Source organism: Elephantulus edwardii, unplaced genomic scaffold, assembly GCF_000299155.1.
Source record: "Elephantulus edwardii isolate Elephantulus edwardi_28Jun2011 unplaced genomic scaffold, EleEdw1.0 scaffold00060, whole genome shotgun sequence".
NCBI classification, from domain to species: Eukaryota; Metazoa; Chordata; class Mammalia; order Macroscelidea; family Macroscelididae; genus Elephantulus; species Elephantulus edwardii.
In genome coordinates, this window is record NW_006399810.1 from 9,441,056 (window position 1) to 9,464,546 (window position 23,491).

Sequence of the window (23,491 nt, forward strand, 5' to 3'; positions counted from 1 at the left end):
CCTTTTGAACATGGATTTAAATGCATACATACAAATAAATTATCGTAATTAAAGCTAATCTGATTGTTTTAAACTGATGCACAATAAAGTGATCTTTTACTGCTTAAAAAAAAAAACCACTAAAAAAGAAAAATCCTGAAACAAGTTGTTTGGCTTCTAAAGTAAGGAAAGGCCCGTGTTCATCAGAGCCCACTTTCAGGACTTGAGGATGAAAGGGAGCTGGTGAGCATGCTCAGTTGTAGTGATCACCTGGATCCACAGAAGTGGAAGTGGAAGTAGAAATAGAATACTACAACAGTGGAGAAACATACAAAGCTTGGATGTGTTCCTTCAGTTCTGTTCACCTACCATGCCTAGATGTTGGATGAGGGAAGGGTTCTTGGTTTGGGGAGCAGGAAGGCATGAGGACTCCTGGCTTATTAACTTGAACCCATGTGGGGGCTCAGGCTGAGTGAGGAGACTGACAGGTCTGGAACACAGGGAGAAGTGTGGTCACAAGAGCATTGAGGCTGAGGCCCATTTGAATCTAGCCACAGATGGATGAAGATGAGGTGATGAGAACCCAAACAGATGAAGAGAAGATGATTCATGCTGTGAGGTGGGGCTGATTGTTGCAACCTGGTGGCTTGCTCTGGACTAGACTTTGCTTGTGGATGTAGATGCTCAATGTTTCCAACTTGAACATAGGATTCTTCAGCAAAAGGGATATACTTATTCCTTCAAAGTAGGGATGGATACAAAAACTATTTAAAATGAGGGTATAAAAAAAATGAGAACATTAAGGCATGAGGCATGAAGTACCTGGCTCATAGGAATGTTGTTGTATATGAATGTTGTTGTTGTTGTTGTTGTAGGTGCTGTCAAGTACTAGATGACTCATAGCAACCCTATGAATGAAAGACCTGAGTGCTGTTCATAGAGTTTCCGGAGGCAAGCCATTTCAGAAGTGGATGCCACTCCTGTTTCCAAGTTTGTTTTAATTGGGAAGCTCCACCAAACACTGTCTACCATCGGTGACCATTATCACATTTCACATATCAATGTCACAGTGTTTAGCATTACAGCAACCATAAGTTACCTCTGTACAGCAATGCACAGACCAGTGCTATATCACTTACAAGAATGTTTCACAAAAAACAATGTAAACCAGGGCTGAGGGCCACAGATTAAAAACACTCACCTTGAGCTTGGTAGCATAACTTTCTGTCCACTAGGCCAACATAGCTCTATGTTGTCATTGTTATTGTTGTTAGATGATTATAAGGGGGATAAATTCCCACTATATACTTGAACCTGGTTGGACCCTTTCCAGGATGAATCTGTTTGTTTTCCTAGCAGTTCACGGTACCCTTAATACTCTTCTCCAGCACCAAAGCTCAAAGGCATCAGTTCTCCTTCTATCCTACAGGTCCTTTGAGAAGGATATCATGCTTGGTAGGGTGGAGGGACAGCGCAGAAGGGGAAGGCCCCCTATGAGGTGGACTGATTCAGTGATTGGGGTAATCGGGACGAGTGTATCAGAGACAGTGCGATTGGCACAAGACACAGCAGAGTTTAGGGCTGTTGTACATAGGGTCACTATGAATTGCAAGTGACTTGATGGCACATAACAACAACAACAACATACATGAACAAAATAAGTGGTAAAGAAGATAGTACAAAGCACAATGTACATTCATGAAACGCAATGTGTTGTTGCTGTTATGTGCCATCGAGTCACCTGTGACTCACAGCGACCCTATGTACAAGAGCTCTAAATGCTGTTCTATCCTGTGCCAACCTTGCCATCTCAAACATACGTATTCCCACTGCTCCAGTTACAGAATGGATCCATCTCATCAAAGGTCTTCCTCTCCTTTGCCGCCCCTCCACTCTGCCAAACATGATGTCCCTCTCCGAGGACCAGCCCCTCCTTGCAACACGCCCAAAGCATGTCAGACGAAGCTTCAGAATCCTTGACTCCAAGGAGCATTAAAAATTAATAAAATTTTAAAGTTAAATAAAGAAAAAGTTACAGCACCAACAGATTTTTGCACTCTCATGTTCATTGTAGCAGCATTACTTTGCAATACCAATGTGGCAAAAATAACTGTCCATCAATAGACAAATGGTTAAAGAAACTAGGATACATTCACACAATGGAGTACTATGCAGCACTGGAAAAGAATAAATAATCTGATAAACACTGACTACATAGGTGCATATGAGTCAAACAGACCACAAACATTATATAAGCCCACTATTCCAAAAAGGTTTATACACAGAAAGAATCACTCTTGGACCATTACTAGGGATGGAGTTGGAGAGAGAATGCAGTAAAAATTATTAAACAGATAATAGACTTATAGCTAACCTTCCATTGGATTTCTAAGACTATATCATATGCTAGAAGATTGTTCATCTTTTCCCTTGGAGCCACTGGTGGATTCAAACTACAAGAGCAGCACAGTTCTTGGGTTAGCAGTGTAAATCACAAAGGACCACGCCTCCAGAGCTCCCTAGTGAAGGGAGTGCCATATACAGTAAGGGGATAATCAGCACAAAATCACTCAAGAAAGGAAACACATAGAGACGTACAGAAAAATTAGTGGAACTCAAAGAAACTGGAAAAGTGTGATCAGACGGTGGTTACTGAAATTAATGTTGTAGAACAAAGTGTATATGAATAGTTGAAGGTTATACATACAATGCTATGGATTTTTAAGGGACCAGTCCTTGGAGAGAGACGTCATGCTTGGGAGGGTGGAGGGACAGTGCAAGAAAGGAAGACCCTAGATGAGATGGATTGATTCAGTGACTGGGGTAATAGGGATAGTTGTGTCAGAGACAGTAAGATTAACACAGGATAGAGCAAGATTTAGGGCTGTTGTACACAGGGTCACAGTGAGTCACAGGCAACTCAACAGCACATAACAACAAAGCCACCAAAACATTAGATGAGAGTGAGTCACCTAAACAAAAGTATTTTTAAGAAAACAACACTATAAAAGTAATTTGCAAAATTAACGCTTTATTCCTTGCAACTACATAAAAGTAGTAAAGAAGTTTATTTTACATGAAAATAAGACTGGAAAAAGAAGAGTCAGACAGTGGTTGAAATAAGATATTATGAAGCCTGCATCAAGCTAACATGAGAAAAGAGAAGTAAAGTATTAACTCAAATACTGAATCAAATTATTTTTGCCTAATGCAGTAAGTTCTAACCACAATATATTTTACTTCATTAAACTTCTTCTGAAAAGATAAATTAGAAATATAACTTAAATAATTATAGTCATTTTTGAAAATAAAAATCTAGAAAAGATCAGGTAAGTCTTCCTGATACTTCAAAGAATTTTTTAAAAATATTTTAAAGGTCCATTGTTTAATAATGCATAGAGAAAAATGCTATCAAACAATCCCAATCAAAATACAAGAGTTAAAGAGTAATATTTAAATCAAGTACAATAACAAAACTTCAAATTCTTTCTCAATGTTCCAAGGAAATATTTCCCACAAAACTGACAATTTCAGAATGTTTCTATATTTTCATTTTTCCTTTATAGCTTTCCTTTCTCTCTTTTGTAAACTGTAATTTTGGTGAAAATTTCATTTTATCACACTAGTTGCAGCTCCTGCAATGTAATAGCACTTCTAAAAATATGTAGCACTGCATGTCATCCTTGTGTGGAGGCCACCTCTGTAACTCTTTTTTTTTTTCTTATTTTATTATTTTTTGTGTGAGTGTACCGTCAAATCAGATCTGACTGATACAGGAGGAGATTGTCCCTCCTTCCCCGGCAGAGCATCTGGTGAATTCGAACCGTGCACCTCTGGGATTGTAGTTGCAGCTCCTTGACACTAGGCCACCAGATCTTCCCTAGCTCTGTAACTCTTACAGGTTTTTTCTACTTTGGTTTTATTTTAGCTACAAAAATTATTTTTCATTACTAACCTAAAATACTTCATGGAACTTTTTTTAACATTTCAGTTGGTTTAAAGTTCAAGTCCTTCAAAGCCATAAAAAAAAAAAAACTTGCCTTCCTAGATGAATATAAGTTTTCTTTAACTGAGAGTATTAAAACTAATACATTTTTTTAACAGTAAAATTGCTAAAGACCAAAATTTCAAAGAAAAGCAAATATATCTCAATCTGATGACCAAGTATATCTCAAAAAAGTATATCTCAAAAGCAAATATATCTCAATCTCAAACTGATGACAAAGCTATCAAATAATCCTACTGTCTTTGATGTAACCCATTATATAACTTTTCTCTATGGTATACCAATTGGCAAAATAAACGCATTGTGGAGTAATATGTCAACTTTCAGCTTTGTACTGGTCAACATTTCTGAGCATTAACACTGAAACATGTTGAATAAGTTACTTTATAGATAAATAACTACAGGCTTAAATGTCAAATAAATATAAGCTTTTAACAATCCCAACTCTAGCCTCTTTGGTAAGCTCTTGTTCTACAGATCTGTGGGTATAATTACTTCAGAAGTCTTCCAGTCAGCATTAAATCTTCATTTTACTTTCAGATAAAGTTCATCCAACCAAGAGAAAGTAGTCTTAAATTCCTGTAAGAAAATGTTTTCGTACAGACTTTAATTGACAATTTTTTCTATAAACTAGCTATATGAATACTAGAAGTTTTAGGGCTAGTTTAAGTAAAAGTGTAATTATTTTAAAATATGAACCCAGTGACTTTGTCAAAACTTTTTCATCATTTAACAGAGAGCCCTAAATTATGAGACATTAGTTAGCAATATAATTATCACATAAAATTTGAAGTTTAGTTATCTTTTAAAGAAAATATCTATTCTTTAAAATGAAATTGTTTTAAGATAAAACATATTTTTAAAAATAATATCAACACCAATGAAAGTTTTCATATAATTTTATTGTATATAAAATATCCTACACAGCTGTTCCTCATGTGTCACTATCAGCTTTCACATAACTGATGCATTTAAATACCTACAATAACAGCGATTCCTCATGTTTGGGTCTACTTTTCTGACAAGTTAAAAGAGATCATTGAACTTTTTATCAATCATATTAGTTAGCCCCATTTTATTATAGATGTAGACCTTCAGAAATTTCCCCAAAATCACTGAGTATCAAGTAGAAGACTCAGGATCTAAATCCAGGTCTTTTGAATGTCAAAAGCTCACATTATTATCACTATACTATTATGCAAGTAGACAATCTAGCTTTAGATGTGGAATTCTCTTTTTTTCCGCTATAAGCAAAAAGAATGGTATAAATATTATATAATCAGTCTCTTCATATTAGCACACCATCAAAAGTGTGGAATGGAACCAAGTGAGTGACAATGTACTTTAAAAAAACAGCTGCAGTTTAACAATAATAGATACTGTAATTTAAATTATAATTTCATTCCCTCCAATGTGCAATTACCTAAAATAGTGACAAAAGATGATTTCATGAATTAAATTCAGTATCTTTATATACTTGGAAATTATTTTCATTAAATAAATGTATTTAAGGATCTCTGAATTAAAATCTCTTAGATTCTATGACAATGTTTGAAATGGTCACTTGATAATGTTCCAAAAGGACCTACCTCAAATATAACAATGTTATCAGAATTGGATGTTTTGATAATATAATTCTCCTCCATGTTATTTCTAAGGGGAGAAAAATGCTCAATGTCCCTTCTCAGCAGAGGGTTGAGGGGATTCCATTAATGAATTACTGAATGACTTTTCCCTTAGAGGTGTTGGAAATATCAAATTAACACATAACAATAGCTAGTGAGATATGACTCCATTTCTGTAATAAACACCAAGATCAAAACATGACCCAAGTTAAATTTCCTTGAAAGGGTCCCAGCAGGAGCCTTCCTTTTTGTATGTGATTTCCTCTCACCCACAGAAACCATGCCAAATATGCGCATGTGCCACTAACACTAAGCAGCACTTCCTTAATCACTCATTTCCAACAATTTATGGATGATCAGTGGCAAAAACGAGCAAAAATAATGAAAGAATGCAATGAAAGCTCCCTGAGACAGAGGCTTGGACTTCCTTCTCATTTCTATGTCTCTTTCAGATGGAGGCCTGATACAAATTAGTCACTGGGGGGGAAAAAGTCATCTGGTCATAAAATACAGTACAAGGTCACTTTTATGTAAGTTTGCCAAAAGGGACATAAACCAGGACAATTTCAAACTGTGACACAGGATAGAAACATATTAAAAAAATCTTTGTTCCTCCTCCATTGTGCTGTCACGTTGCTCAGCTTTATAGACATTCCAAGCACCAGCACAGAACTCTTCGCTTCCACCTGGTTAGTCTAATTAATTAAGAAAGGAAGTTACCTCAAATTTTCTACTTTTTGCTTTTATTATTAAGCACTTTGTTTGAAGTTATAGGAGTTAACCTCTTAATCCTACAGACCGTGTGTTATGTTCAGAACATTCTGGGATGTCTGGATAGTCTGGATAATTGGTCAGGATGTTTGCTGTCGCTTATGTTAAATTTTATGCCATGACTTCAAATCAAAAATAAGTATCAAGGTGAATAAAATATAAACTGACTCCCAGAAAAATCTTCAGCCTATGAATTAATCTGTCATTAAACATTTGTAACAATCATATGGTGGATTTTTTTTCCACTTTAGCTGTTGGAAACTTCCTTCCTAACATTTACACCTCAAGTCAGATGCGAAGACATAATATGGACTTTCAAGTTCACTATGAAATAGGGAGATATTTTCTGATACTTATCCCAGATAATCTAGAAATCTTTCTGAAGCAAAAAAAGGAGACAAAATTATGCAGCTGGTTTGAAGAATATTAACAGCAACTCTGTCAGTGGATGGCTTGACTGAAAACCTAAATACTATGGCATATAGTTGATAGTTACTAGTACTAGAAATTATGAAGAAAATATTTCTACAGCAAAATAACACAGTTAAAACCAGCTAATCAATTTTTGTAACAGAGCTGAAAATTAAAAGCATAAGCATAGGATCAGGTCTAGTCATACAAGAACATAAACAGAGCTCAACAGAATACATGCAGGTGACAGTAAAGTAATTGAAAATTGGTAAATATTTAGCTGCTAAAAAATAAATCAGAGTTCTAAGATAAAGGTTGCTTTACTACTAGAAAATATCTATTTTCTCAAAATCACATATGCTATTGTACTTGAAAATTCTAAATAGAGGGAATGGTGAAGAGATGGTCCTAATAAAATAGAAACATGCACCTTAGTGAGGAGTGAGAGAAAAGAAAGCCTATTTAAGGCCCTTAAAACAAAGACCTGGTCAACCCCCTAGGCCTAAAATGTCCTGTTTGAATTAACATAGTGTTTTAATTAAAAACTAAGTAGAAAATTCTGCTTAATTTGATTTTCAATTCAAGCTCTGCATCCGCCCATGGCTAGTGGCCAATTTCCGCATCTCAGCACAATATGCAAGGAGCTGTTTTAAAATCGATTGCCCAGGGGAATCAACTGGAGTATGGAGGGGCCATATGCCATTTAGGGAATACACCAGACTTAGACATAGTAAAACAGTACCAGGAGGGTGGTCAAAAGAAAATAAGGAAATTTAACTTACCCATATTACAAGTTTGTAGTTACTCAAATTACTCTATGTCACCTACCAATTAGAAGTGTTTCCCAATTTCTCTTTAGTATCACCTCAAACACTGGACATGTCAGACTTAACCAATGAGCAAATAACTTTGAAAGTATATACCATATATTCTTATACACACAAATACACTCTTGCTAGTCCCAATCATTTAAAATTATTGTTCTCTGTTAAAACGTTAACAGAGTGAAGCAGGTAAGGTTAATCATTTCAATACAGTCTATAGTATTGGGCAAAGTACAATATATCTCAAGAAACATTATTGGGATCTGCACAAGTAAAGAACAAATGATCTTGTGTTATATAAAGACACCTCATATAACGCTCAAACTTTAATTTTAAGTAATTAGCTTCTTGACATAGTGCTAAAAAACTCTTTTAACTTTAATGTAACTGATTTTAAAATGGAAAACTATGACTTTTTAAAGGGCGCTCTGGTTACCTAGTTGTACGAAGCTGTGCTGCAATCCCAAAGGGACACAGTTCTAATCCACCAGCTGCTCCCTGGGAAAAGGACAGGCACTCTCCTCCTGTGTGATTTCCCGCCTCTGAAAACCTGCTGGAAGGTCAGCTCTGGGTCGGTTCTGACTCAACAGTACACAACAACAATGACTATTTTTAAATAACATGCCATGGTTACTTGAATTTTAAAGCTTTCTAAATGTTTCTGCTGTTGTGTGTCAGGGAGTCAGAATAGACCCATAGCTGACCTTCCAGCGAGTTTTCAGAGGGAGTAAATCACACAGGAGGAGATTGCCCATCTTTCTTATGTGGAGCAGCTGGTGGATTTGAACCATGTGCCTTTGGGATTGCAGCACAGCTTCTTGCCACAAGGCTACCAGTGGAGTCTAAAATAAAACCTTAGGTTTATTTCAATCTATGTTATCTCTAGTGTGAGGCTGATTTATTCTGCTTCAATACAAGTAATTTTTAAAATGGAAAAAATGTAATTCTAAAATTACTTAAGATAATACTATGTGATTAAGAGCTAACTATGCTGTATTCAGTTATTTCCTGATGATATAGTACTGAGGCTTCCCAAACTACTTATTACCCAAATACATTTACAAACCACCTTTAAAATAATAGCTATAAATTTACCAAGTGAAATTCTAAGTTATGTGGTCCACATACATAGTCCATCTCATATGTGATCTGTAAAATAATATCATAACTGCCATTAGTATGCCCATTTTGCAAAAGGAAAACTTGGAATATAGATGGATTAAAGTAATTTGTCCAGGTATCCCAGGCAATCTAACTAGAAAAGCAAACTTGCTTATCTTTTTATGTTAAATCTTTTTTCTACCAAATTCTTTCCATCAGTATGCATCAACAGATTAAAAAATCTCCTATACTTTAAAATATGCAACCACTCGAGAGGCAGGAACCCTTTACCTTTTATTTGGGTTACAGGAAGTTGTCAAAATGACAAAATTATTTCTTAAAGCCACTTGCCATGAAGGTGATTCTTGCTTCTGGTGTCCCTGAGCTTCTTTGAATAGAACCTGGTGCTCAAAAGCCTTTTCAATGGTTTTCTCTTAGGAGGATGATCACCAGGACTTTTCTTCGAGGTATCTCTATGTGGACTTGAACCTCCAACCTAATGGTGAGCATCTCAGTGTATTATCACCTGCACCAGCCAGGGACTCCAAAATGACCTCTTATAAGTGCTTAGTAAACTTTTCACTAATTGATTATTAAAAAATCTGGCTCTAAAATTCTATAGAAGTAACTTTTATTTATTCTTTTACTGATTTCTTTGATGTATAGATTTAAGTACATTATAATTAATATTTAAAATCAGAAGAGTTACTAAAATGTTTTCTTAAACAATTTTTTTTCCTAAGACTCCAAAGTAGAAAATAAAAATAATTTACACACAATTCACAACTTCTCATGACTAATTTGTTTAGCTGGCATTAGAGAATAATTCAATAACAAGATATACAGGCACACTTTATATGTCAAAATATTAATAGAACTAAAAATAGAAAAGGCATAATGTGTCTACAACTAAATTACTTAACAATAAAATTTATTTTGACAAGTTTAAAGTCATTCAAAGAGTACGTACTTAAATTTTACAATATACTTTTCAAATGTATAAAAAGACCTTCACATATCATATAGAAATTTTGTGCTTCCAATTTAAAATAGTACAAAGGTAATTAAGGTTTACCACCTTGTAAAGTACTGATTAACTTTTTTAAAATTCTTTTTCAAATTCTCCCAGTTTGCTTACTTCTGAACCTCCCACACTCACCTAAGATTAGTAATTCACAGTATCTTGGGAGTTCAAACAGAAAATGGAAGCATTTTAAACTTTTTTAAAATTAATTTTAATGAAGGTTTACAGAGATTTTAGATTTCCATACATTCACTGTTGCATTTTTCTCACTGCCCACCCCGTCCCCCAGATCACTCTTCTCTTTGAAAAGTAAAATTATTTCATTAATTATTTCATTATTTCTTAAGGTCATAGCCCATACATAGCAAGTTGTGCTGTTAACTGAAAGGTCTTGCCTTTCCAGCAGTTCAAATCCACCAGAGGTTCCACAGGATAAAAATGGGCAATCTTCTTCTGTTGGAATTTATAGCCATGGAAACACACTGGAGGGCCAGCTGTGAGTCAAAAATGGACTCAAAGACAGTAAGTTTATGCTTCATCCAGCAAAGATTGAGTAGGAAATTATTTTTATCTTCAAGATATATTTTAAGATTTTAACATTTTCATGTAATGGTTTAAGCAAAAATGGAATACCCAAAGACAGGAACAACAGCTACTATATCAAGTTCAAATATTACAGAAAGAAATATAAAAGTTTGTTCATTTGGTTGTTGTTACGTAGTGTTGAGTCAGAACTGTGTCATAGCTGACCCTTTAGTGGGTTTTCAGAGGTGGTAAATCACACTGGAAGAGACTGCCCATCTCTCTCCTGCAGAGGAGTGGATAAGCTGATGGCTTTGAATCATGTGCTTTTGGGTTGCCCACACAGCTCTTTACTGTGAGGCCACCGGTCCATATTGAAAATACTAAAAGATGACAAAAGGGACTTTGGAGATGTGCATAATAACTCAATATTAAAGCATGAATATTACTGATAGCATTATTAATACTTAAAATGTATTGTCAATTTTATGCACTATTATTAATGCTTCCCCCCCTCAAATAAGCCAACTTTTACAGTTCAATATGCACATTTACTTTTTCATTTAACAAATTTCATTCCAAAACATGATTCCCTTACCTTCTTCAGGCCAGCAAAACCTTCTGATTCCAGAAAGAAAAAGGCAAAGGGCATCAACACAAATAAACAAAGGTTGGAAAAGAGAGAAGCAAGATTCCACAAACCTGTAACAGGGGATAACATTTTTAAAAAGAAGAGGGAAAACAGGTTAGAAATACTGATAGGCTTTTTGATAGAAAATTACTAAATTGTTATTATAATCAATATCTGTACTTCTGTAGCAATAAAAATAAACATGAATTTGCAGGGAGAGATCTAATAAACGCCCTAAACTTTGAAAGAAGAAAATAATTACACATCATTTGCAAACATTTTTAACTTTATAGTATTTGCCTATTGTGGGGGGGGGCATAAAAACTAATGGTCTTCACTCATGCCCTCAAATAAATTCACTGAAGAAATGGCATATGCAGAAATTAAAAAGCATAATCTTATTGGGCATACAGAAACTTCAATATTTAGAGTCACTAGCATTTATTGAACTCTGCTGGCATTGTCTTTAACTTATCAGAATATTAATCAAAAGGTCAGTGGTTCAAATCTACCAGCTGTTACACATGAGAAATCTGGGCAAGTCTCCTTCCATCAAGATTCACAGCCTCACTGTGGTTTTGATTTGCATCTCTCAGTGCTAGTGATTTAGAACATTTTTTCATGTGTCTGTTTGCCATTTGAAAATCTTCCTCTGTGAAAATTCTTCCCATATTGTTTGCCCATTTTATAATTAGGTTATCAGTCATTTTCTTGTGGAGGCCCAGGAACAAGAACATGGAAAAATCTTAAATGTCTAACCACAAAAAAAATGGATTCAGAAATTATGGTACATTCACACAATGGAATACTATGCAGCATGGAGAAGCAATGATCTTGTAAATTATTACCTAACTTGGGAGGGATTGGAGAGTATTATGCCAAATAAACTAACTTAGTCCCACAGGATAAATACAATAAATAAAACCATTATTGCAGAATGAGTACAAGGATTCAAGAGGGGTGGAAGAGAGTGGAATCAGAGGGATGAGGATGTACAGGGGGAGTGGGGATTAATCATGGGGTTGTACAATTTGATGGGAACGGGGGAGGGAAATTGAAAGAATTTGTTCTTAAAAACAATGTATTTGAATTTTGTAAATAAACTAGTAGAAAATTTTAAAAATACATATGTTTACAGCCTCAGAAACCCAGAAGGGGTTCTCTCTAAGTTGGAGCCAAATGGGTGGCAATTGGAGGGATTTAGCAATCACTGAACTCTTAATAAATGCCAGATACGCTGCTAAACATTTTATATGCATAATCCCATGTAATTTAACTCTCATAAAAACCTTAAAAATAACAATTAGCATTTATTGAGGCTTTATGCACCAAGCTAGTCCATCACTATTCTAAGTGATTTATAGGTATTATAGTCATTCATTTACTCTTCACAGCAATCATGCTAAGTAGGTGACATAACTGTCCCTATATGACAGAGCAGAGAAATAAGAAAGTTATATAATTTGCCAAAGTTGCATAGATAGCAAATGGCAGAGGTGACTGCAAATCCTGGGATTTTAAAAATTTACAACTTTACATAAATTTTAATAAATTCCAAGTGGGAAAGAAAAAGTGTAACAGGTAGGCAAGCTTGCATAATCTTTTCTCTTTTGACACATCCTGCTCTCTTTTAAGAAACCACATGAAGAAAATATGCAAGGTCCTGCCTTCATAAAGTTTCCATTCTAGTTAATACTTAATGGGAACCAAGATAAACTATTCTTCAATTATTCTGGTTACAAATTAACATACATATTTAGTAACTGTCCTAAAACCTTTTGGGAATAACACAGAATATAAACTAAAAAATGGCTAGCAAATGCAGACACCACTTAGACTTACTTCCTCTAGAAAATAATAAAATAAATTTTAAGTTTCTTATTTAAAAATATGTACATTAATAAATTCTACCTTATATAGTTTAGCCAGAAATTATTTGCAGATTTACCACTAGATCCTATTACGTGCCTTCAAGTTGACTTCGACTCAGCAACCCTATGTCCAACAGCTCTGAACCCTGCTCTATCGAAGCCAACCTATTGTCTCTAACACACCTATCCGCATTACCCCCATCAATCAATCTCACACAGGGTCTTCCTCTCTTATACTGTACCTCCACCCTTCCAAGCATGATGTCCCACCCCTCCAGGGATGGTTCTTCCTGTCTACATGCTCAAATATGCCAGATGGAGTTTCAGAAGCCTTGCCTCCAAGGAGCTGTCTGGTTTCACCCTCTCCAGAACTGACCTGTTTGTTCTCCCAGCAGTCCATGATATAATCAATACTCTAGGTCCCTTACAGCAAACCTCTTTCAGGTTTCCATGGCTGTAAATCTTTATAGGAAGAGACAGCACATCTTACTTCCAAAGAGCAGCTGGTGGATTTGAACTCTTTGGTTACCAGGGTGGCATGTTACACACTATGGCACTAAGATTCTATTCCATAGACAATTTAACCTTGAAAACGCTAAGAGTAGTTGTCTTTCTCCTATAGAATTAAAGTCAATTTTATAGCTGTGGTTTTTATTTTATTTTGCTTGCCAGCCTCTGATGATAAAGCAACAACAAAAGAAAAAAATACAGTGTTTATTTTTGGATAAGAAGTATTATGCTAATTGTACATATACCATCTTTTATCTTAATGGGAAAAGCTTAAATCTGAACTAAAATAAAATTGTCATAAAATACTTTTAAATCTTCCTGTGTCAGTGAGATAGTGTATATAGACAGTATACAAATAGTCAACTCCAAGGCACATAACAATAGGACCTAGTGATAAGAAGCTGTGCTGCAATCTCAAGAGCATGTAGTTCACAGAAGGATGGGCAATCTCCTTCCTTGCAATTTACAGACTCTGAAAACCTATTTGGAGGGTCAGCTATGAGTGGGTTCCAACTTGACAGCACACAACAATGAAAACATTATGTTAAGTATATTTGCATGTGCTTACTTGTCATCCATTTATAAATCCCTGGGTGAAGGCCTCTTTATATCTTTTGTTCATTGCTTCACTGATTGGTTGCTTTCTTATTATTGAGTTTGGCAAGTTCTTTTCATATTCTGGATAGAAGTCCTTTAACAGGTGTGATTTACAGATATTTTCTCCAGCCTATTAATTATCAATTTATTCTCTCAATCTTCAAAAGAACAAAAAGTTCTCATTTTTTCTGAAATATCAGTATTTCTCTTTTATAGGTCATATCCAAGGTCACAAAAGACTTTTTCCTATATTATCTCCTGTAAGTTTTCTAGTTTTAAGCCCTTCATATTTGTTTATTAATTTTCTGTAAGAAAGCTCTGGTAGCCGAGTGGCTAGAGTGTTTCCCTGTCAATTAGCTGAATCCTCTAGCTGCTACATGGAAAAGATGGGTGGGCAATCTCCTCCTATGTGAATTACAGCCTGAAAAGCCACCAGTCCGCTATGTGTCAATTCTGATTCAATGGCAAAAAGGTAACTTTTAGTTTTCACTTTTGTGTATGGTGTCATTTTTTGGTAAAGTTCATTGTTTTGCCTATAGTTATCCAATTGAGCCAGCACCATTTTTTGAAAAATACACTTTTTCAGTTAAGTTGCCTTTGGGATTGTATCAAAAGTCAAGCAGCTACTACATATGTAAACCTATTCCTCCTGACCCTCAAGGTTGATCTCTTTTGTCTATCATTATTTTAGCAACAGATACTTGATCACAATACCTTTAACAATAGTCTTTCCACCAGCTGTCTATTAGCTCTTTGTAGTGTAGTGGCTTACAGAGTGCTATGAGGCTGGAAACTATGACACCAGTGTATATCACCAGGGACACAAAAGGTGGACAAGTTTCAGCAGTCATTTCAGAAAGACTAGGAAGAGAGATTTGGCAATCTGCTTTCAGGGGAAAAGAAACCAACAAAACCCAACAATTAAAATTCCATATATCATAATAATAATATGGTCTGATACAGAAAAATAAGCACAGTGGCTACAACACTGAACCTCAACACACCTATACTCATGGTGAACAGGACAAGGGAACACTTCATTCTGTTGTACATTTATTTGCTGCGAGTAGAAAACGACCAAATGCTGACTAACAACAATGTAGTAGTCTTTAAACTAGGTAATGGCTATCCTAAATCTATTCAATTCCTATATAAATTTTAAAATCAGTTTGTCTACATCTAAAAAAAAAAAACAAACCAACAACCCACAAACCACCACCACCACCTGGTGGGATGGTGTTGAATACACAGAACTGAAGAAAAATGTTATTTCAGTGTCTTCTTATCCATGAGCATGGTATATTTTGCCACTCATTGTAGTATTCTAATTTTACCCAGGACGTCTTGCAATTTTTACTATACTGGTCTCATACATCTTTAAGTACTTCATATATTCTCAAGTATGTCATTTATTCTGGCAATAAATGTAGTTTTATTTTTTTAATTCCAATTTCTGGTTGCTCGTTGTTAGGTTAAAAATAAAAGAAGCTCTTGTAAGTAGCATAGTACATTACATGCTTGGTTGCTAGCTGAAGTTTGGTAGTATGAATCTATCAGCTGCTTTAATGGAGAAATATGAGCAGTCTGCTCCTGTTAAGATTTACGGCCTCAGAGACTCAACGGCAAACTGAACCAAGTCCTAAGAGTTACAACCTCAGAAATCCTGCAATGGACTAAGGTTTGGTAGATAGAAAAATAACTGAAATTGTATAACTGTTTGATCCTGCATCCTTGCAAAATTCATTACTGTTCTTAGTAGCTATTTTATCGATTCCATCATAATTTCTACACAGATGATCATGTCATCTATGAATAAAGACAAAGCTCTGATGACATGAGTGTCAGAATGCTAACCAAAAGGCTGGCATCTCCAATCCACTAGCCCTCCCACAGGAGGGAGATGTGTAGTCTCTCCTGTAAGGAGTCACAGCCTCAAAAGTCCAATGGAAGGTCACAAGAATCAGAATCAATGTAATGACAGTGAGTTTGGGTTCTCAATTTTAATCTAATTTTTTCAAAATCCCAAGAACAATGTTAAAGTATTACAAGCAAGACTTTCTGATCTTAGTAGGAAAGTGTTCATTCTTATGAAAGCATTAAGTTTGCTTTTCACAGTTCTTCATAAGGATGAGAAAGTTGTCTTTCACACCTAGTGTGCTGAGCAATTTTATCAGCAATGGATGTTGTCATATATTTTTCTGCATACATAAAAACAAGTTTTATTTTTAGTACTCACTAAAAATGGCAACCATTTTGTTTATATATGAAGAGACAGGTTGATTGCATAACTTGGGTAATAGGCATAGATGTGTTGGAGACAGTAAGATTGGCAAGGGATAGAGCTCAGTTTAAGGCTGTTGTACATAGGGTCGCAATGAGTTGCAGACGATTTGATGGCACATAACATATAAGTTAAAAAAATTTTCATTCCTGAGATAAACCCTACTAGGTCATTACATGGGGGAGGGAGAGGAGTGCCCTTTTTCTGATCAGTCTAGCAAGAGGTTTATCAATTTAATTAATTTCTCTATATCTTCTGTTTTTCTATTTCACTTACTTCTGTTCTTAACTTTTAAAAAGTTTTCTTCTTTTGAATTCATTTGCTCTCCTTTTTAAAATGGATGCGATGAGATGTCTTTTTTCTAATACATTTTACTCCTCTAAATTAATCACTAAATATTCCTTTATAAAATCTCACAACTTTTGTAATATGTATTCATTTTCAGAGTTCAAAGTGCTTCCAAATTTCTCTTTTGATCTGTACTTTGACCCATGATTTTTTCTGAAGTATGCCAGTTACCAACTATTTGGGGATTTTCTACATATGTTTCTCTCATTATCAATTTATTATCATTCATTTCTAGTTTTTGTTTCATGTATCTTAAAGTTCTGTTACAAGTCCACATATATTTTGCTTACTGGTTTTGGTTTGAATGTTAAACTGTGATCTGAGTGAAAGTTTACAAAGCATATTTTTTTTCAATAAGTTATTCATGTGCATATTGTTCCATAACATCAATCATCATACCCAGTGTCTGATCATCTAATTATTCCATCTATTATTATTTCACCCTAATAATAAACATCATTATTTATTTAATAATTTTCTACTCCCTCCTTCATATTTTTATGTTCTTCTGAAAATTTCTCTTTATACTTATGAAATGGCTTCTTTTAGCCACTCCATCTTCCTCTTGGATAGAATTTGCACGTTGTTATTGTTGTTGTGTTCCATTGAGTCGGAACTGACTCACAGCTGACCGTCCAGTGGGTTTCAGAGACAGTTAATCACATACGGGGAGAATGTCCATCCTTTTCCCAGGGAGCAAGCATTGGACTGGAACCAACTGTCTTCAGGGATTGAAGCGCAGCTTCTTGCTACTAGGCCACCAGAACTCCCTAAAATTTGTACAGTTAGTATATCTTTTTACACTTTTTACTTTTAATCTATTTATATGTCTACATTTAAAGTAAGTTTCAATTAGAAAATTATACTTGGCCCTTTTTTACTCAATCTGACAATCTCTCTTTTAATTGGATTGTAAAGAACTTTTACATTTAAGGTGTTTATTTATATGGTTTGGGAGAAAGTGAACAATCTCTTCCTGTGTCATTTACAGCCTCCTAAAACCTCCTGAAAGGTTAGGTCTGAATTGGTTCCAACTCGATGGCAATGAGTTCTGTGAGTTGACTGATAAGGTTCTATTTATCAACTTCCTCTTTCTTTTCTATTTGTTCTATCTATTGTTTTTCTTTTCTTGGTATTACTTGAATTAACTAAGCATTCAGCATAAAAATCTAAAACACTATACTTCACTTTCCTCTCATTTTTGTACTTTTGTTTTCACATATTATACCTTTGTATAGGGTGTTAACCTCACAGTATTTTGTTAGCATTTTTTTAAATCCTTACATTCAATTGGTTTAATATACATATATTTATATAAGTATATATAAATGTAATATAATAATATATAATATAAACTTTTTTTACATTCACCTACAAACTTTGCACATCTAGTGTTCTTCATTTCATTCAGTAGATCAAGACTTCTATCAATTTCCTTCTGTTGGAAGAATTCTTTTACTAATTCTTATACTTAATGTTTAGCTTTAATCTAAAACTCTCTTTACCTTTGTTTTAGGGAAAAAAATTACTTTTACTGAACAATTATATTGTGATTTAATAGTGGTATAGCAGGTTAAACTTCTTTCAGCAATTTAAAAGATGTTATTCTGCTGTTGGTCACCTAACTTGTATTGCATCCTACAAGACATAGACTGTGAACCTTATCACTGTTCCTCTGTATTTAATAGGCCTGGTTTTTTTTACTTTATTAAAGACTTTTTTTTATCTTTAAAGCTTTGAGCAGTGGGCAACACGTGCTGATGCAATCTATTTCATGCTTCTTAGGTATAGGGCTAGTTGAGCATCTTGGGTCAGTAGTAGGTTTATAGAGTTCACCAAATTATAGATTTTCACCAATATTCTGCTATTAATTTTATGAATATTTCTTAACTTCCAGCTGGGACACAAATTACATTACCAATGTTCTGTCGGGTATTTTAATAATTTTTTTCCTCTATATAGTTCATTTTGTAGTTTCTACTGTTAATGTCTTCAAGTTCCCAATTGTGCTGCAATGTCTAATCTGTTGTAATCTCATCCAATATATTTTCATGCCACACAATATGTCTTTCATCTCTAGCAGTTCACTTAATCCTTTTTGTACATTTTCCATGCCTCAAGATGGTCTTCTTTCCTCTAACTTTTGGAACTTATGCATGCAATGATAATGATTGTTTGAATGTCCATCTCTATTAATTCTAGCATGTTTGTCAGTTATGAGTAAATTGTAATTAATTATATTTCTTCCTCATTATACAAATGTCCTGATTTGTATTTAGCAGCACACTTAGAATGGGCAGAATGGATCCCAATGATGTCCATTTTTTAATCACCAAAATCTGTGAATATGCGATGTTACATGTAAGAAGGACTTTACAGATACGTAGCCTATGACACTAAGAGAAGACAACAAAGATAGCATTTTTAATTACCCACATAGGCATAATCTAACAAAATCTAACCCTTAAAAACAGAAAATTTTCTCTAAAGTGAGACAAATGCAACAGAAAGGAAAGTAGAAGTGTAACTACCTACACTCATTTTTACTAATGTGAATCACATGGAACACATGAGAAATGAGGCTGTCAACTTCTAAGAGCAATGACTGGTAAATGGCTGACAGCGAACAAAGAAATACGGGTCTTACACTTACACCCACAAGGAACTGAATTTAGGAACAACTACCATTTGCTTAGTAGCAAATGCTTTCCTGAGTATCCAGTAAAAAATGTAAACCTGCTAACGTTTTTAGTTCAGTCCATAGGAACCTGAGCAGAGAATTTCTTTTTTCCCAAAGGAACACATTAATTTAGTAAAAATAGTTTAAAACTATTAAAGAGAATGTCTAAATTAAGAATATGACATTCCATTTATTCTATCCATCCATAAAAACAAAATTATTAGTTAAGCTTGTGATCAAATTCACTAAAACAGAACAAATTATTTCTACATTTACTTTCTCAGTTTTTCAGCACATATACACCTAGGTTTTCTTAAAGCACTAAACATATTTACCATATAGAATGCATAAATTTTTTTTCATTAAAGCATCAAACGTATTTAATGTTCTATATCAAAACTTAAGCATTCAACTAAAAGTGAGGGCCCAGCTGAGCCCACCTAGACTGAGGACATAGAAAGTGTGAGATAATAAATTTGTGTTGTTTTATGTTGCTTAATTTATAGTAAATTAAAGTATAGCAAACACTAAATACATTTGATGCTTTGATGAAAAAAAGAAACAAAAAAACAAAAAAACGACTGGAACAGTACATCAACAGAGAACTGCCAGAAGTCCAGGCTGGGTTTAGAAGGGGTCGTGGTAGTAGGGATATTGTAGCTGACGTTAGATGGATCTTAGCTGAAAGCAGAGAATACCAGAAGAATGTCTGTGTTTCATTGATTATGCAAAGGCATTTGACTGTGTGGATCATAACAAACTGTGGCTGACTCTGGGAAGAATGGGAATACCAGAACATTTAATCGTGCTAATGCGAAACCTATACTTGGACCAAGAGGTAGTCATCAAAACAGAGCAGAACAACACTGCATGGTTCAAAATTGAGAAGGGTGTAACGCAAGGATGTGTCCTATTATCTCCATAACTTTTCAACCTGTATGCAGAGCAGATTATCCGAGAGGCTGGGCTCTATGAGGAGAAGCGTGGCGTTAGGATTGGTGGACGATCTATCAACAATCTGCATTATGCAGATGACACAACCCTGCTCACTGAAACTGAGGAGGACCTCATGCACTTACTGCAGAGGGTCAAGGACTGCAGCCTTCAGTATGGACTGAGGCTCAATGTCAAGAAGACAAAGATTCTCACCACTGGACCAATTGGTAGCATCAGGATGGATGGCAAAGAGATTGAGATTGTTCACAGCTTCAGTTTGCTCGGCTCCATGGTCAACACTCTTGGCACCAGTAGCCAGGAAATAAAAAAAAAACAAAAACATATTGTAATGGGAAAGTCTGCTGTTAGGGACCTCTCTAAAGTACTCAAGAGCAACGGTGTCTCTCTGGAGATGAAAGCGCGCCTGACACAGGCCATGGTCTTTGCAATCATTTGCTATGCATCAGAGAGTTGGACAATGACTAGAGGGAGGATAGAAGGAGAATTGATGTCTTTGAGCTGTGGTGCTGGAGACGAGTATTGAATGTTCCATGGACTGCCACGAAAACAAATAGATCCATCCTAGAGAGGGTTAAACCAAGGCTGCTCCTTGGAGGCAAGGATTCTGGGGCTTTCTCTGACATACTTTGGACATGTTGTAAGGAGAGACAGGTCCTTGGAGAGGGACATCATGCTTGGTAGGGTGGTGGGACAGCGCAGGAGGGGAAGACCCTCTATGAGGTGGATTGATTCAGTGACTGGGGTAATTGGGATGGGTGTGTCAGAGGCAAAGCTATTGGCAAGGATAGAGCAGGGTTTAGGCTTGTTGTACACAGTGTTGCTATGAGTCGCAAACGACTCGATGGCACATAACAACAACAACAACAATTTATAGTGAGGAGCTGGTATAGTAACATACCAAGCTGTTAAATGAAAGGCTGGCAGTTCAAATCCACCAAGTGCTCTATAGAGAAAGGAAGATCAGTCTCCTCTTATAAAGATTTACAGCCTTGGAAACAAGATGGCAATGAGCAGTCTGTAGTAATTTGCAATAGTAACCCTAGAAAAATATAAGAGTCTTCTCCATATCTTTGGGCTCTTTCTCTGTACAGCTTTCTCTTTTCCATTACTGTGCTCTGTTAACCCTAGCTACTTTGCCTTTCTAGTCTACCAAACTCAAATGCTAACTCATGATTATCTGATCAATTCTGACACATAGTGACCCTCCACGGAGCATCTGAGGTACATTTTAACATCTCTGGATTTGAACCTCCAGGAATGCTCAGACTCCTAGTCAAGCAGGGCAACATGCTGAGAGATCTTTCTTCTCCCTGGCTTTCTAAACCCTGCACCATAGCCTTCAGATTCTCCAGGCAGCCCACTGAAACAGCTACAGGACTCACTCATTTGTTTCCTATCTTTAAGGAACCACTGTCCATGATAGCCTAGGTTCTCTTGAAAACCTACCTGTTTCAGTTCCATCTTGCCCAGACTATATTAATTAAGCATTTACCATTTTTCTCTACTACTAATGAATTTAATTTTTCTGACTACTCCATGTCTGAGCCCTAACTCTTGGTTAGGGTACAGAAATTTCTCTAAGTGTTAAAGACCAATCAGAAAATACTTGTTCTTTACTACATATTTGAATGCGTTTGTTAACCTTAATATATTTTTTAATCTAAGTATTATTACCTACTCTATTAAAAGCTGAAATCCTCAAATATTTACTGATATTCCTGTCCCTTTTGAAAATTTTTCCAACACACAACTCAACAAAATAGTAAAGTTTCAATCTCAATTTTCTGTATTACTTTCTTCTTATAACCTGAAATACTCTCTAATGTAAAACGTCCACTATCTTCACACTTTCTTACTACATTTCTAACACTTAACTGTACATCTCTATAGTGGGTCTCTAGGATACTTCAATAACATTGTCAAGCTTTCCAAACATATTTGATTTGTATTTTATTCTTTGATACATTTCAGAAGCATACACTAACTGATGCATCCTAGCAATGCTTTAAATAATTAAATAATTGCAAAACCTCATTTGTGTTAAATTCCTATTAGGGTATCTTACTTCAATATGGCTTCTAACTTCAACTCAGAAAAATAAAACTCATCATCTATGGGTTGTAGGGGGTCATGCCAGCTCTATATGTTTTCCATATAGTTATTTTACATTGAAAGGATTTTCTTTATAACTGGAGATATCATCTACAATACTGTTGTTGCTGTGTACTTCAGGATCGGAACCAACACAGAGCTGATGCTTCAGCAGGTGTTCAGACCCTATTCTTCTCCCATGGAGCAGCTGGTGGCCTTGAACCACGTACCTTCAGGATTGCTGCACAGCTTTTTTCCACTAGGCCACCAGAGCTCCCTCCCTATTTGTAATACTATGACATTAAAATTTCTTTAAAAAAAATTAAGCTGCTACATTTATTTTAGTGCCAAGAACAACAATATAGAAATAAAAAATTTTCAAGCACAAAAGAACTTAGCATTCACTTATCCTACTCATTCATAAACTAAAGGGTTTTTTTATTAGGATTTGAATAAAACTTTACAAAACAAATTTGGTTTTTATTCACTCATATACAATTTGTTTTCTAATATTAATAATGTTGTTGTTCTTGTTGTGTATACCATTGAATCAGGACAAGATAGCTGAACCTCCAGTGGATTTTCAGTGACAGTAAATCATACAAGAGTCAACTGTCCATCTTTGTGCCCCCAAACAGCTGGCAGATTCCAACTCCCAATATAATTATACTTCACACTTCCTCCATGCAATTTTCACTTCTATTAATTCCTCTATCCTATCCCTTCCTGACTTCTGAGCAATATAGAGGGGCAAATGCTGCCCTTCTGATCTTGTACCATTGATTATTCTAAGTACATATGACTAAGATGTAAGCACCTCTCTAGTGTCATTGTCCACTTTAGAAGCCTATGTATTGTTTCTTGTTTGAAAATTGAGTCAAAGGGTCGAGTTTTTTCCTAGTCTGAAAGGTGACCAAAGGCCGTAACCTCAGGGGTCCCACCACTCTCTAGGAGACCGGTAAGCCTGGCCATCTTTATGGTTTTGAGCTTTGATCCTTATATTTTGCTTATTTCATCCAGGGCCCTCTACTGTGATTGCTTTTAAAGTGGTCAGCAGTGGTAGCAGGAACCAGAGTTCTTCTGGTCTTAGGATCATGGAGGTTGAGGTTTGGTGGTCCATTAATCCTTTGCACTAATTACTTCCGTGTGTCTTTGATTTTATTTTTCTTTGCTTCAGAGGAGGAGAGTCCAGGACTTCCACCTTAGATGGCTGCTCCCAAGCTTTTAAGACCCCAAGCACTATTTACCAAAGTAAGCCGTAG

The 23,491-nt window shown here is 35.5% G+C and overlaps 1 protein-coding gene across 1 annotated transcript in view; it reads right to left on the reverse strand.

Moving 5' to 3' along the window:
* The window catches only part of LMBR1 (limb development membrane protein 1), a 273,666-nt gene that overhangs the window by 136,735 nt on the left and 113,440 nt on the right, over positions 1-23,491 (reverse strand). Inside the window, exon 5 of the mRNA XM_006887655.1 lies at positions 10,862-10,965. Coding sequence (XP_006887717.1) covers positions 10,862-10,965 — 104 coding nt within the window. The remainder of the gene's footprint in view (positions 1-10,861; positions 10,966-23,491) is intronic.